This window comes from Lampetra planeri, chromosome 40 (assembly GCF_965212315.1).
Source record: "Lampetra planeri chromosome 40, kcLamPlan1.2.h2, whole genome shotgun sequence".
In the NCBI taxonomy this organism is placed as follows: Eukaryota; Metazoa; Chordata; class Hyperoartia; order Petromyzontiformes; family Petromyzontidae; genus Lampetra; species Lampetra planeri.
This window is the reverse complement of record NC_136146.1, coordinates 4211768-4228000: the sequence shown is the minus strand read 5'-3', so window position 1 is coordinate 4228000 and position 16233 is coordinate 4211768. Positions and strand designations below refer to the sequence as shown.

General features: G+C 50.2%; 1 protein-coding gene across 1 annotated transcript in view; it reads right to left on the bottom strand.

The window, feature by feature from the left end:
* LOC144731680 (uncharacterized) overlaps positions 1-16233 on the bottom strand; it is a 67845-nt gene that overhangs the window by 14722 nt on the left and 36890 nt on the right. The window contains exons 15-28 of the mRNA XM_078612856.1: positions 15910-15990; positions 15165-15200; positions 14443-14514; positions 13375-13419; positions 12217-12252; positions 10511-10546; positions 9821-9916; positions 8659-8721; positions 7391-7426; positions 7079-7114; positions 5958-6005; positions 1694-1729; positions 1115-1255; positions 163-372 (exon numbers count right to left, since the gene is read on the bottom strand). Of these exons, the coding sequence (XP_078468982.1) occupies positions 163-372; positions 1115-1255; positions 1694-1729; positions 5958-6005; positions 7079-7114; positions 7391-7426; positions 8659-8721; positions 9821-9916; positions 10511-10546; positions 12217-12252; positions 13375-13419; positions 14443-14514; positions 15165-15200; positions 15910-15990 (972 nt within the window). The remainder of the gene's footprint in view (positions 1-162; positions 373-1114; positions 1256-1693; positions 1730-5957; positions 6006-7078; positions 7115-7390; positions 7427-8658; positions 8722-9820; positions 9917-10510; positions 10547-12216; positions 12253-13374; positions 13420-14442; positions 14515-15164; positions 15201-15909; positions 15991-16233) is intronic.

Genomic DNA, 16233 nt, shown 5'->3' with positions numbered 1-16233 from the left:
ATGGGTTGTGTAAAAAATCATTAGGAAGACGACTAACGGTTGTGGCTAAGGTCCACGTGTTACTTCATCACATCTGGCCACACTGATTTTTCCCCTTTCCCATCGCGCGCCGCGTGATGACATTGGCAGTGCTAGCGTCCCATCTGTGGATCTGTGCCGTACCTTGCTGCCTGGGTTTCCCTTTTCTCCCGGAAAGCCGGGATTTCCGGGAGTGCCGTACGTGCCCGGTTTCCCGGGTTCTCCAGGAAACCCGGCCGGGCCCTGGGGCCCTTGCTCCGTGAGCACGGAGCCGGGAGGCCCGGGGGGTCCCGGTAAACCTCCTTCCCCACGGCTGCCCTTCAAGCCATGCTCCCCGGGCAAACCCACCGGGCCCTGCCCCAAGGAAAGGAGCAGACACGCACACACCGCACACACCGCACACACACGCACGCACCGCACAATTACAATTAATAATTCAACATAAGCGGTCGAGTTGATTGAAGATTCGGCACTCGCTGATTCACTCCCGTCACTCGCTTACTGGGCGGTCGGTCACTTCCTTATCACTCTTCTATCGCAACTACCACCACCATTTACTGTTCCCGTGAACCTCGCTCGGTCATTCCTCCACCATTGTGGAGGTCTCGGCTGACCAGCCCTGGTAAGGATGAGTTGAGCAGTGCTTACGGCTCGTCACTTGCACCACTTCAAGGCCCTGAAAAGTACTCGGTGTGGTCGTGTCAAAAACCGAAGGGCAGATTTGCTCGACAAAATGAAACATTATCTGGAACGCCGCTTGAAAGTCAGGTCACCCCGACACCAGGTGACGTTTGTCAAACACGTGTGTGTGTGTTTGCAGACCTGTCACTCACGACAGCGAGCGGAGCGCCGGGTGGACAAATCACAGTGACGTGGCACAGTGGGGAAGCACAGGTCGCTTGCATCTGCCAGTCATCATAATCAGGGAACCCACAACACCTGGGGCTGTCCCGTGATCTCCTTTCAGCGAGCCCTCAAAGTGCACTGAGCCTTGAACAACCCCCGCGGTGATGTCCTCGCCTACCTGGTACAAATGACGACCGTTGATGCTTTTGGCTGTCCGGTTGTGTTAAATGAACCGGAGTTCAACTCTCACCTCTGGACCCGGAGGGCCACGAAGCCCCAGTTCCCCTCGCTCCCCTCGGTCGCCCTTTTCCCCACGGGGGCCCACATCTCCTGGGCGTTTATCCCCTGTATCGATGACGCCCCTTTCCAGAGTCTCCTTTAAAGACTTCATCTGGTGAACACAGAATACACGCACGTAAAGAACACAAGGAAAAAGAGGCCATGGTTAGCTTCACGGCCAGTGCTGTTAGTGAGCACCTATTAAGGCCCCCTACCGGTGTAATCAGCAGCACGTCCAGCCACCTGTGTCTCCCCCAATGCTGATGTTTATAATCTGCGTCTCACCCAGGATAGGCCTAGGACTGTTTCAGACACGATTGGCCAATGGCTGTGTCTTGTAGGCACAGCTAGTGACCCTCTCTTAGCAACCACGAGCTTCGTGATCCACCAACTCTTGCCTACCCACAGCACTGGATCACAGGCATACGCTATACCACCCAGCAAAGACAATCTATATCCGAGTTCGGAGCGTGCGTGACGTTCACGGTCGCGCGTTTACATCGACTCTGTGTCAAAAACGGACGGTTGTGTATGGAACTGCGCTACTCACGCCAATCCCGTAGGAGAGGAAAAATGACTCCAGGTCCTGCGAAATCAAATCACAACATCAGCCAGCACATCCGGTATTCACGTCGGTCTTATTGCACAAGGGCTCTGGCGAAGGCGCCCTTATCTTTCACAGATAAGTAAAGTCTGCAGTAGTTTCACAGTAGTGGGAAATAAAACATTATTTTTTACCAGGTGTGGGCCACTGAAATATATAGCCCTTGTTCAGAAGCGACCTGGCCACAAATGATAGCTCAACGAAGCAGGCTTATCATGTACATTGCTAAGTGGGCTTTGCCTGGTCAAGTAAAAATAGTTAAGTTAATCACCCACACACATACATTTCGATTTAAAGCTTTCGTGACTGCAGGGATTCATCTTCTTGGTTCTTTCGGTAAAGTCACGTAGAAGGGAAGTAATAAAATAATAAAAATAAAACATAATAAAATAATTCTCATGACGTTTCGGTTACAACGCAAGCAGCCGTCTTCAGGTGAAGAATGAGACACTGCCAAGCTCGGAGCTTATATATAAGCTGGGTTGGAGGTGGAAGGAGAGAGCCTTAACAAAAAGAATGTGCATATCAAGAGGAATTTAGCATATTCATGGGAAATGCGTAGAAGGTGGGCGGGGGGGTTTCAAAGTCATATTATGCCCATGCATTATGCAGGATCAGCAGCACCAAAGGGAGGGTGCAGGGAGTAGCATTAACAAAGGAAACGAATGTTAATAGTATGTAGCTGCAGTTACTAAACAACCACGTAGAGAACTAAAGTATAAACTACATAAAAAACTAAAGTATAAACTGCATAGCATCATCAGTATACTTACTATACTCTAAAATAAGCTGAGTTACTAACAGTGAACTCAAACACGTACGCCAAGCTCTTAAGGCTAATGGTTACTCCGACTACACAATCCGCAAAGCCATCACTCCAACCATCAAGAAGGATCCTGTTGAGGAGCCTTTCAAGACCATCACCTTACCCTACATTGCTGGGGTCACAAAAAAGATCTCCAAAATCCTGATTAAACACAAGATCCAGGTCCGATTCAACACAGTACATAAAATCCGTGATCTGGTCCCGTCTGTAAAAGATGTGGTTCCAGACATACAGTACCCTGGCGTCTACAAACTAAGTTGCCTCTGTGGTAGCAGTTACATTGGGGAAACCAAACGACATGTCTCGGACCGCATCCGTGAACATAAAGCAGACCTGAAACACGGTAGGACAAACACCTCAGCCATGGCAGATCACTGTTACAACTCAGAGGGCTCACATGACATTGACTTCTCCAAATCAGAGGTTCTCTGCAAGCCATCTGGCTATCATGAGAGATTCGTTCATGAGGCGATCCACATATACAAACACAGAGACAATTTCAACTGAGAAGATGGATTCTGGCTTAGCAATCATTGGAAGGACGTAATAAACCATTTCGGATCTTAACTGATTGTGTTCACGTTTACGGTGACTTTCAGACCGCGTTCCACTCACTGGCATTGTATTCTCCGCAGGGAATGGATTCTTTGCTCCGCTGCAAGTTTCCCCCCACGACTCACCCATTGACACGACGGTCAATGGTACAGTGTATAATAACAAATAGTATAACATTTATATGCTTAATACAATGTAAAAAGTAATATATAGTATCGTAATTGTATAGTAAATATATAGCAGTGTGATACACATTAGGGTGGGTAGAATAATACATAGTGTTATATTAAAATGTATAAGGTATAGGGTGGTTTATAGCAATACAGTATATCATTTGATGTTGGGTTTGTCTATGGCAGTATATAGTACGGTGTATACTCGTGTGATGTAAGAGAATAAAGTTTATATGGAAGCATATTATATAATTTTTACGACGTAGAATTGTAATGTATTACTTACTGTTAGTAACTCAGCTTATTTTAGAGTATAGTAAGTATACTGATGATGCTATGCAGTTTATACTTTAGTTTTTTATGTAGTTCAAACTTTAGTTTTCTACGTGGTTGTTTAGTAACTGCAGCTACATACTATTAACATTCCTTTCCTTTGTTAATGCTACTCCCTGCACCCTCCCTTTGGTGCTGCTGATCCTGCATAATGCATGGGCATAATATGACTTTGAAACCCCCCCCGCCCACCTCCTACGCATTTTCCATGAATATGCTAAATTCCTCTTGATATGCACATTCTTTTTGTTAAGGCTCTCTCCTTCCACCTCCAACCCAGCTTATATATAAGCTCCTAGCTTGGCAGTGTCTCATTCTTCACCTGAAGACGGCTGCTTGCGTTGTAGCCGAAACGTCGTGAGAATTATTTTATTATGTTTTATTTTAATTATTTTATTACTTCCCTTCTACGTGACTTTACCGAAAGAACCAAGAAGATGCACCCACACACATGTCTTCCCACCCGATTCAAACTTGAATGTCAGTCGTTCAACTGTCCGAGATATTCGTCGAAACAGGTCGTTGACATTGAGCAGCAACTTTAAAAAATAAAATTAAAAGTGTTAGAAACCCAGAAAGGGTTACGGGATTAACGGTAAACTGGAGCCTGCAGGAGTTGTGACAAGGCAACAACTCTTCAGGGGGTTCAAACGAGGACATGGGTTTGCAATTTTTGGTGGGTTTGAAGTTAAGAGCCGAGGGACGGTTCGAATCAATACAGAGGAGAGAATTACAATGCATAAAAAAACCGATGAAATCGCTCCGGCGTTAATACAAATCCTCACTTAAATTGTTTTAAATTCACACTTGAGGACAGGCCGCGCGATTCAAAGAGATCCTGCTCGTCTGCGATAAGAAGGTTACTTCGTTTTCTTTTAGAAATTAGATATTTTTCTGTTACATATATTTATATCTTGCATGTATACCAGAGGTCGCAAACGGGTTTTGATTCCTTACCCGTACCCGGCCGCACCAGGGTTGCAAACGGCTACCCGTTCCCTACCCGTACCTGTACCCTACCCGAAATGAGTGACAAACAGCTACTCACCAGTGACTCACGGCCTACCCGTACCCGTACCCGGCCGCACCAGGGTTGCAAACGGCTACCCGTAACCGTACCCGGCCGGGTACGGGTACCCGTTCCCTACCCGTACCAGTACCCTACCCGAAATGAGTGACAAACAGTGACTCACGTCCTACCCGTACCCGTACCTGGCCGCACCAGGGTTGCAAACGGGTACCCGTACCCGTACCCGGCCGGGTACGGGTAGCCGGGTATCGGGTAGGGTACGGGTATCGGGTACCCGGTTGGGACCTCTGATGTATACATTCGGTGAAGGCCGTTGCTGGCGAGCACGGGGGGATCACGAACGGCGAGACGGACGGGGTTCGGCAACGCAATTTGGCTCGCGCGGGCTTCTCGTCAAGCAAGTGGGGGAATGTCTCATCGTGCGAGGAAAGATTGGGGAAGTGCCCCACGCCGCTGGTGGTCCTACACCAACCCCAGATTCCTGTGGCAGGGACCAAGCTATTTCATACGCCAGCCACAACAACAACGTCGGCTACCCACAAACTGGTTACGCACTTTATCGATCCCAGAGGTCGTGGTAGGTTGAGCCGACAACATGTGACTTCTTCCCTTCTGTGACCTAATGACCCTGCAAATGAGCCCGACCTCGTCGGACCTCAGAATCTCGGCACGGTCCCCCCACACCCACCCCCGCCCGCGGGGCACTCGGTGCGCCCGCCGCCGCGTGCGTAAAAGAGGTTTTAGAGACAAACCGCCGGGAGGGGGGGGGGGCGACGTCGTTAGCGGATGACGGTGAAGCAAACTCTGTCGTTGTATTACGCGGCACTCTCTGCCCCGAACACCTACGCCTTCGCCAAACACGCATTGGGCAGCGTAGGGAAGTATGGTCACCTCTCGGTCGCGAGTTCGAGCGCTCCGTCACAAATGCGCCACCCAGGATGAGACGGTGCACATTGTCGGACATGTTGTGAGCGGTGTGTGCGTTGTCTCGGTGTGGTCTGGGGATTGTTGTTGTCGTTGTTGTTTCGTGTTACCTGGGCCCAGGCCTTGCATTTAGTGTTGAAAATCGGTAGGAATTTACGTACTTTTGCAACTTGTACTCATGTGGCCTAAGTTTATTTTATTGACTTGCATACCTCTTATGTACTTTGCACTCCCATCGTTTTTTTTTCTTTTAACTTGCCGACCGCCCCAGTGGGCATCTGTGATAAAAAAAAAGCTTCGTAGTTCATCGGATTCCTCCCAGATAAATAAAGATCCCGATTCTGGTTGCAATTGAATGAAGAGACTGACCTCCATTTCGGCTTGCATGCCAGGCTTTCCGTCAAGTCCTTGCATACCCTGTCAACAACAACAGAAACAACAAAAAACAACGACAGTTACGTACCTTAGAGGATTAGTAAACGCGTCTGACTATCCACATGCAGTTTTTCCAGGCCGGGCTTTTGCGTGTTGAGAATATCAACTGTCAAACTTTCACCAGGCACCACGGCGGAGAACATCTTCGGGAGTTGGAAACGAAGGCGACTGCATTGGTGCCCATGACCAATTCAGGCCCAAGAAGCAGTTCAAATGATTCATTACCGATGGGTTTGGCGGTGTGCGGGAAGCGAACTCAGGTCGCCAGGTTCTCAGCGCAGTGCGCTAACTGCTAGCCTGCCACTTCCCATGCACGTGCACGTACAAGGACAAACTAAAGACAAGAATCCCCCATGTGGCCTTAAAAGACTATTGGGGCAAGTGCTGTTAGCGAGCACCTATGAAGGCCGGCACGGCACAAGAGGGGTGGGTGGCCAGCACCACGCCCGGCCACCTTTGCCTCCCCAGTGGCAATGTTTACACACCGCACCAGGGGCTCATTTGAGGCTGAGTCGACTTAGGGGAGGCCCAGGACCGATTCAGATAATCGCCACTGATGTTGGCCGTGAGCGGGAATCGAACTCGGCTCGCCGGGTTCGTAGCGCAGTGTAGCGCTAACCTCTGCGCCCACCGCTCCCCACGTACAAGGATACACACAAGAACACAAACACAACGATCCCCTGTGTATCCTTATCGATTGTGGAGGCAATTGCTGTTAGCAAACACCTATTAAGGCCAGGATGGCGTGCGAGAGGGTGGAGTGACTCATCGCCGCACCTCGCCTCCTTTGTATTCCCAGGGCTGACACTCGCACACCTCACCAGGTACTTAGTTATGGCCGAGTCATCCTTGGGGAGACCCAGGACAGGTTCTGATACCCCTTGCCACGGAGGTTAGTCGTGACGGGGACTCAAACCCAGGCCGCTGGTATTCATGGCGGAGTGCCGCTAATCACTCCAACCATGACCTCCCCCCCCACTCCCACCCCGAAATGCAAAGTATTTGCATAAGCAAATTAAATTACAGATAAACAAATAAAATCTAACGAGGCTTACCTTTTCTCCCCTCTCTCCAGCGTCTCCTTTATCACCCTGCAGGAGACAATAAAACACAGGTCATTAAAAGCGCGCAGGCCAACAAGCGGAAAGGAAAAATCGATCGCTCGCACCTCCACCACGCGAGCATCAAATTCCCAAACACACAATGTCAAACAAGATCCCGTCTCCATCCGGCACGATAAATACAAATGTCCCCCCCCCCCCCGCCTTCTTCACGACGGCTAAAGCAGATGACAATACCAACAAAAATAACAATTTCTTGTTGCCGTTGAAAAAATGCGACAACTTCTTCGCATTATTTTCACCAACCTGTGGACCCATTGGACCAGGAACACCCGGAATGCCCTGTGGGGGGGAGGGGGGACACACACACACAAAGAGTGGAGTCACTGAAGCGGCGTCACTTCGGAAGCGGTGGATTTGGATCTACGGCGACCGCGCGACACACATCGTCGTGGAAACTGTGCTCAGGTCTGAAGCCGTTGCGCTTCAAAACAACGGCTCACGCCACGTTTATAGATTGCGAGACATCATTCACTTTAAGTGTAGTGATGTAGATTTTTTATTTACTGTTATGACGTGTCATTAAAATGGTAAACAACGTTATTAATTCGTTGCATGATATACATTTTTTCGGCTTCTCATCGACATCCGCTGGTATGACGCTTAACCTCGCTTTTCAAATTGTCGCAGTACAAGAACCTCTCACTGTCAAGACGCGTAATCCTTGCCAAAAATATAATCCGAGAGACCCTTTAATCCTTTACTTAGTAGGGATCTCACTTTCCTACACACTCGGATATGGGTTTGTCTGATAACAGTCGAACTGACGGTTGCTTTTTTCATTCCCAGAGCTGGAATGTCAGCCACATCAAGCGCAAAACCAAAGTTTAATGTGATGGGGGTTTTTTTTTTTGCAGTCATTGCTGACCGGGCTGACACCATCAACTCCATCCCCTAGGGGAGTCCGGCGGTGATCACGGGTCACTGCCTGGAGTCGAACCCATGGTTCTCAGCGGCACCGGCCCAGTGCTCTGACCTGCGAGGCCGCAACACCCACCTCGAATCCCCGACCCCCAAGCGGGATTTGAATTCGTGACCTCCGCAACGTCAGCCAAGCCCACTGCCACCTCTCGCCAGAGCTCCACTCGGGCGGACATTCATATAAATGTTAATACGGAGTATGCATTCGGTCTGATGCTTGTTTAGCGGCAGCATCTTTAAACTAAACTATGTTTTATTTTACCAGGTAAGGCCCGCTGAGCTATTATATCTCTTTTTTTTTACAGAAGCGAACCGGCTATCACACATGATAGCCCAACGAAGCGGCTTATCATCACGTGAAAATTTACAGCAGCCAAAGACTCGAAATGCAGAGGGAGAAAAAAAACGGAGGACCCGGAGAAAAATCCACACGACCCCGGGGAGAGAGAATAATTCCAACTCCAAACATAGAGCAGGCGTCAGGGTCGGGATCGTACCCACGACCTCCTGTATAACCGGCGAGGTAGCTGACATCTCGCCACCGCGGCACGCACACACACATTTCACATCGGCGAGAAGAATCTGCCATTTACCGGGACGCCTGCAGACCCTGGCAAGCCCTGCGTCTGAGTGTAGTCTCCCTTCACCATAAGAACCTGGCAAAAGAAACACAAACACACACGCGAACGCGCACACACACGCGCGCACTCAGTTTCATCAAGGGGGCGCGGGCGACGAGCCGTTTTCGTCGACATCGCCTGAGCCCCCGACGGTGTCCGTTACGGCCCCGGCCCCAGCGCCGTGCGAGCGCCTGCTGGGGTGGCCCAGCAGGCGCTCGCGCGAGCCGGAGCTGGCGGGGAAACGTCTCCACCAGACGGGAGCTGTGAGACAGCCATTTCTTACTTTGTTCATTCATTTGAGTTTTTTGCTTGGGAGTAGTCGGGGGTTTAATTTGCTTGCCTATGGCAGAGCCCGAACTAGCGGCGGGGGGTGCAGCAGCCGTGTTGACGGCCGTGCCAGGAAGTCCCTTGCTAAGCGCAGGGGAGACTTGGTCCATCACCCAAACTCATCGTGGACCACTGCATCTCGCTGGGGTCGACGCTGTCAGAGCCAGAGAGGCTTTGCGCCCAGAGGCAGAGACGTGTGGGGTCGGAGGTGAGCCGTGGACGGGCTGACGACGCTCACCGATCATACGGTGTCACCTTTGGCATTAAGGCGATGAATGAGAGGACTTATGAAGGCAGACGAAGAGGAGAGGGATTCCCGAATGGAGGGGCTAGCGCTGGGAGAGAAAGCACTGGTGCGTCGCAGCGATAACGATTTGTTTTTTTGACAGATGCCCCTGTAAGCCGGGGCGTCTCAGAATGCTTTAACAACGCGATAAGCGACTTACATCGCATCTCGCCCCACAGTGGCAGCTATCCCTGCGGGCACACGGTGACTTAGCACCTGGCCTGCAAGCAGGCATTAGTCTACCAGTAGGTGGGAGGTGGGGGGGGAGGCGGGCGATGATTGTCCATGTGAGTCTAATCCCAGTGGAATAATTTCCGCGTAATTTATCAAAATTTAACCGTGACGTCGACGCGCGAATGCCCACTCAGTGACACCCCGGGGGTCTTTAGCGCCCACCGCAGTTTACACCCCCCCCCCCCCGCCGGTGACGGCGCTACCTACCGCTGGGCCGCGTCACCACCACTTTGAGTCATCCATCCATACCAAGCATCATCGTCGTCGTCGACTACCCAGGGTACTCACCTGCCCTGGGGGTCCTGCTGGTCCAGTGAAACCCGGGATTCCTTGAGGTCCTGGCAATCCCACCTCTCCCCGTTCACCTTTGGAGCCATCCCTGCCCTACGGTCGCAAGGCAAGAGAGCTGTTCCATCAACGCCAGTGTTGTCAGCTGATCCGGGTTTGACCCCCGGGGCAGGGATTGATTGGTGACCCGGATTGGGCACCGGCGTTGTGTTGAACTTCATTGCAGTCAACCGCACATGTTTGATAGGCCTAGGCTGTACTCTGACCGATAGCCCAATCAATGCGCTGCCACGACAGCTGGATGTCAAAGTTTGATCATTGGTGGCACTCGGCAAAAACAGCTGCCATATATACGTTGCACCCGTGAAGTAAAAATAAAACATCTCAAAGCACAGGTATTTTGTTGTTTTCCTAGAGGACGTCCTGATGGCAGCAGTCCCTGCGCAGACAATGGTAAACACAGCACCGGCGTGCAAGCGGACAATAGCCTGCCAGTAGAGGGGGGATGTGGCCATTTTTTTCAATGAACCACTCGAGCCAAATTTAAGGCACGGATATCCATTCATGGCCCCCAGCCAGTAGTGAAAATTCCACATTCCTATGCTGGTGGTCAGTATATTCATGGACCCCCAACTGTTCACGAATGGGCATGGCAAAGTGCACTATACTACTTGTATTCAATGTACTTACATCTCGCCCTGGCGTGCCGGTATCCCCCTTGTCTCCCTGAAGGCGACATAATTCGTTAATATAGATTGCGATGCTGTACGATGGAATTTTCCTATTGGAAACGCACAGCGATGGGACACAGCAAGCCAATACAAATATACGTGCAGTGCAATTATGCAATGCAGCGCAAATGGCAAAGGCAAAGCAATAGAATGCAAAGGGGAAAGAACGCAATAAAGGGACAATGCAATGCTTACTTTACGACAATCAATGAAGGCATTAACAATCCAGAAGCAATGCGATGAAACCAAATCAGAACTTAATTGCTTAGAGGAAACGCAATGCCAGAACGTACAATGCAATGCAATATAAGTCAGCACAATGCGATCATAGGAAGCACTGCAAATTATATAATTATTTCACATTCATATAGCGTCTAAATACAACTGCATCTCAAGATGTTTCACGGGAGGAAGAAAAAAACACAACATAAAATAACGATTATTAGCTCACAACGAAAAAAGATGGGGGTCTTGAGTCATCATTTGCACGCAAAAGCAGCCGCGGCTCAACTGCACGAAGTTGAAGCGGTAAGAGAATTCTGAACTTCGGGAGCAGAGGCCGTACAAGGAGCTACGCTCCCACGGAACGAAGGGTTTGCCTGCGGGCCACTGTCTGCTGGCGGCCTTGATTGCTGGAGCGGAGATAGTGTGCCAGAGAGTAGAGTAAGATGAGAGAGAGAAGAGAGGAGAGATCTCGATTTAAAGCTTTCGGGACTGCAGGGATTCATGTTCTTGGTTCTTTCGGTAAAGTCACGTAGAAGGTAAATAATAAAATAATACAAATAAAATAATAACATTCTCACGACGTTTCGATTGCAACACAAGCAATCAACACCTGATGATGATTGATTGTGTTGCAATCGAAACGTCGTGAGAATTTTATTGTTTTAATTTTATTATTTTAGTATTTCCCTTCGACGTGACTTTACCGAAAGAACCAATAATAAGAGAGGAGAGGTAAAAGAGAGTGTGGAGGGCGAGCAGAGTGAGATGAGAGAGAAGAGAGGTAAGATAGAGTGTGGAGGGGGAGCAGAGTGAGATGAGAGAGAGAAGAGAGGTTAGGAGGCAGGGGAAAGCCCATCACGAATTCATAAAAAAAAAATCTCTGCAATATTAAAATGAATCCCAGACCTGACAGGAAGCCGGTGGAGTGCAGTGAAAAGAATAATGCAGCGGAGAGACAACGCGGTGGATAATACAATACGGAGAGAAGGATGCAATGCAGTTTAACAGAATTATTGAAACGCCCTAGAAACAGACGACGGAACGGACGAAATAAATACAGCACAGAGCAAAGGAACACGGGCAACATGACTCAGAGAGACAATGCAATGGGAAATGCAATATGCGGGAAAAATTAATGCAGTGCAGTACAAATTAATGCGAGGCAATGCCATCGCGCTGTGATGGCACACGTATCGCCGTGCTGCGCGGAAGATACAACGCGGTGAGATGTGATTGCAACCCGCTGCAACGAAATGCGTCCAACGCGATGCGAGTGTAGGCACTGCAATGCATTTGGAAGCACTGCAGCGGAAAAAGGCAAGGTTTGCCTGGCGCAACAGAACGCGATGCGGAGCAACGAGCTGCACGCCGCAAGGCGGCGGCGCACGTTGCGACGGTAAGACGATGCAACAGTGACACGGAGAAACGTGCAGGCTTCACCTTTTTCCCATCTTCACCGGGGCTCCCTTCAGCACCCTGTACGCCACACACACGCACACGCACGCAGCGCGACGCCGCCATTGCCACGACCGTCACACAATGTCACGAGGTAAAGGCCGGGGTGGCGTGATGCTCAACAGAGTCTGTCCAGGTTGCTCGGTTCATAAAACTTCCCTATGACTATGGGACAGTGGTGGAAATTCCACATTTCTATGGCAAGGGATTGAACAACTGCATAGCCACTGCTGCCTTGGGTACGCATTTTATGCACCTAAGACGGATGATGATCGGCTGAGTTGATCTCCAGCCGGGTTTGTGAACTCGTGATCCTCATGATTTCAAACCGATCGGTTTAATGACAGTGCCACAAAACCAGATCCAAGTGGCCGTATTCTCCAGATTACAAGACACACTTCTTTCCCCTGCACAGGTTCCGCCCCCATTTTAAGCGGTAGACGCCTTCCAAGGGAGCACGCAAAGTGAAAACGCGCGCACGCACGTACGTTGAACTTCTTTCGCACCGTACGTAGCCAACCGTGCTAATCAGAGGTGCGGACCGCAACCTGCTTGCTGTCCCACCGCGTAGCCAAGGGGGCCGGCAACGTGCGGCCCTTTGAAGTGACTGCTTCGTGACGGTCATTTAATAAGGGACCCCCGTCTGGTATTCACCCATGTGCATTGGGGGCTTTTTAAAAGTTGCGGGATTTTTTTTTTTACACCGATGGATCTTCTTCTTCTTCTTCTTCTTATTATTATTTCGGTTGCTGACCGCTGGCATAGCCGCACGTCGAGTGAATTCAAACCGCACATCGCGAATTAGGCCAGCCGCGCGCACAGCGCGGAATCACACAAACCGGCACCTGCGCAAAATTCGAGGGAGACCTGTGTTTTAAAGCCAAAGTTAGGAGTGTGGCTTGTGAGCCGGGAGGCCTGTCTGTGTGACCAGATATGCATAACTTGATGGATACCGGGCACAAGTTTGAGGCGCGTGTTACTTCACAGTATAATTGCTGGATAATAATAAAGCTAACTGCATGTTATTGAAATTTAATTTTTTGGTTATGTTGTTAAATCGATGGCTTGCAAGCAATTCAATTGGCCAATCATTGATAGGGTCAATGAAGCATCATGGGAATGTTCAAGGAGGGCAGCACTCACATCTTTTCCATGTTCACCGGGTTTTCCATCTTCTCCCGCTTTCCCCTGATTACAAACACAACAATTAAACAAGGCAAGCACGTAAAAGCAGGGCCATTTATGGCAATGGCCCTCTATTGGGGCAGCGTTATGTAATCCACCAACCCTTTGCCTGAATTGGAGACAATAATACAAATATTTTTTTATCACGTACAATATTTTGTGGACACAAATGACCGTGACTCTGAGGCATGTAGCGTTGGCTCAATGCGTCGCTCGAAGGCCAGGGGATAGAGTAGCTGAGAATCTTAAAGTGTCTCTTCGAAGTCGGTGCAGATTGAACGCTGCTGTTGCTGCTGTCGTAGCGAAAGCACAGCGGGATGGCGTTTCAGACGGCGGTGCGTTCCCACGGAGAAAAACGACTCCCGGCGGTAACGGTACTGCTTCCCCGCTCTCGGGGAGGCTGTGAGCATCGCTGCGGAGAGAGATCTACAGCGAGCTGCGGGGCCACGAGAGCGGGCAGAGACACGGGGGGGCGTGGGGGGGGGCACCCATGGTGAAACGAAACGACGCCTGGCAGTTGGTGTCGAAGAGGAGGTTCAGAGTTGCTCTCTGTGTACGTACGTATTTGCATTGAACTTCTGTCGCGCCGTACGTAGCCAACCGTGCGAATCGGAGGCGCGGCTGCTGCTGCGGAAGGCTCTGCTGCGAGCCCGGGTGCTGAGCAATGCTCGCGAACAGAAATACGGTGGACGGCCGAAAGTCGAGGCCACGGTGGCAAATCTTGTAGCCGACGCTACTGCCGATGAATTCGACAAAAAATTACAACGATGACAGTTTTGCCTCTACAACCGCTGCTGATGATGGTGATGGTGCCGATGAATTACTCCCAATCTGCACGGTTGGCTACGTACGGCGTGAAAGAAGTTCAAAGTACATACGTACAAAGCCCCCCCCTTATTCCTGAGCAGCACGGCGGCCACGTGCGTTTTGGCCACATTGTTTGAGCCGCGCTGTCGGCGCGACCGAAGCGAGGCCTCGTCAATGGGTCTGCGTCTCGTATCATCGTTGACGTCCTAATAAACTCACGTTGCTTCCCGGAGTTCCCGGAGGCCCCACTGCTCCAGGAATTCCAGGTTCTCCTCGCAGGCCAGGCAAGCCCTGTGGCACATTAGGAGAGAAAGCACAAAAACAAATATGTAATAAGGCAAAGATCCCCCTATAGCCTTCAACGGACTGTTGGGGCGAGTGCTGTCACCTATAAAGGCCGGCTCGGCACACGAGGGAGTGAGTGGCCATCGCCACGTGGCATCCTGCCCTCGGCCTCGAGCTTTGGCCCTCCAGGAACACCTGGGCAGCCCTACTCAGGGCCACACAAGGGCACCGCGGTGGTCGTAAACTAAGGTGGGATGACGGCGATGAAGACGATGCGGCCGTGCCTTACAAAGCAGAAGCCGCGATCAACAATGCAGCGAAAGGCGGTTCAAAAAGATCCACGACGGATTTCACGACGGTTGGAGGGGCGGCGTGTTGCCCGCGTGACAGCGAGCGGGGGTCACGCGGTTCAAGAGTGGCGGCAATAGACGTTGGTGACGAGGGCAGCGGCGTAAGGGCAAGAACGGCAGTGATCCCCCAACATGCACCACGGTTTATGGTGCGCGTGAGCTCATCTGCCGCCGTATACACAGCGGGATGGTGTTCAACCAAGATGTTCTAAGTCGGTGCTTGGGCGTTGGCGATTTTATAAACATTAAGACTCGTGGAGAAGCGTTCAGAAATGTCTCTCAGATTTTGGTTGGGATAAAACTTACATCTCTCCCGGGGTCGCCCAGCTTGCCCGGATCTCCCTGTGAATTGACATCACACGTTTAGGCACACGTGACAACACAGGTCTCATCAAAATAACTCTCCTGTGTTTCTGCACTCAAAACGAGCGTGAGGTGGAGCTCATCGCCATTAATGGCCTGAGCTAAGCTTGGAAACTCCACGTTCATATGCCGGCGCCAGTCGATCCATAAAACGTCCGTTGCTGACTTTGCACAAAGTGGTGCCTAGATTAGGAGCGCCGTTGGAGAAAATGATTGGGCTGGGTCAACCACCAGACATCATCTTCCGATTGTGATCCTGGCATTGAACGTGGCGTCTAAAACCTGCTACCTTCCGATTGTGAGAGTCGCCACTCTCTGCCCATGGTTACATTCCTGAAAGTGAATCAACCCGATAATCAGACTGCACGTCAATTACAAGAAGGCAATCGTGAGAACAATCGAATAATATAATTACTCCACATAAGGGGATCTTGTTATCGTAAATGTTGAAAACTGCGAGAAATGCGTTGTTATGAATGGTGAGTCGGTAGATATGTTTAAGTCTGCTTTGAAAACCCATCTCGTTAAAGTGGCCTTCCCTAGTTTAGTCGGTTGCCCCTGGTTCTGTTATGTCTCCTGCTCTCCGTGTATTGCGCATTGAGATCCTAGGATTGAATGAGCAGTGCGGTCTTCATTGTGCAGATGATGGCGCTGGCGAATGTTGATGTCATGGGCCAAAGGCACGCACTCGGGGTCCTGAAGGTCCAGGCGGGCCATCTTTTCCATCAAGGCCATCCTTTCCATCAAGACCCGGTTGCCCCCTCTCTCCCTGAACAACAACAACAATGTACCAATAAATAGTCGCCACCACTACCACCAACAACAACCGCCACCACCACCACCATCATTATCCTCTTAAAAATAATCTGACATGACTGCTCTCATCATTATTACCATCATCTTCATCATCATTAGATTTCCAGTAAATAATCAAAGCTTAGATTATAAATACTAATCAACATAATCGAAAACATATTACATAATTGCCTTGATTATTATTATAATCATTTTC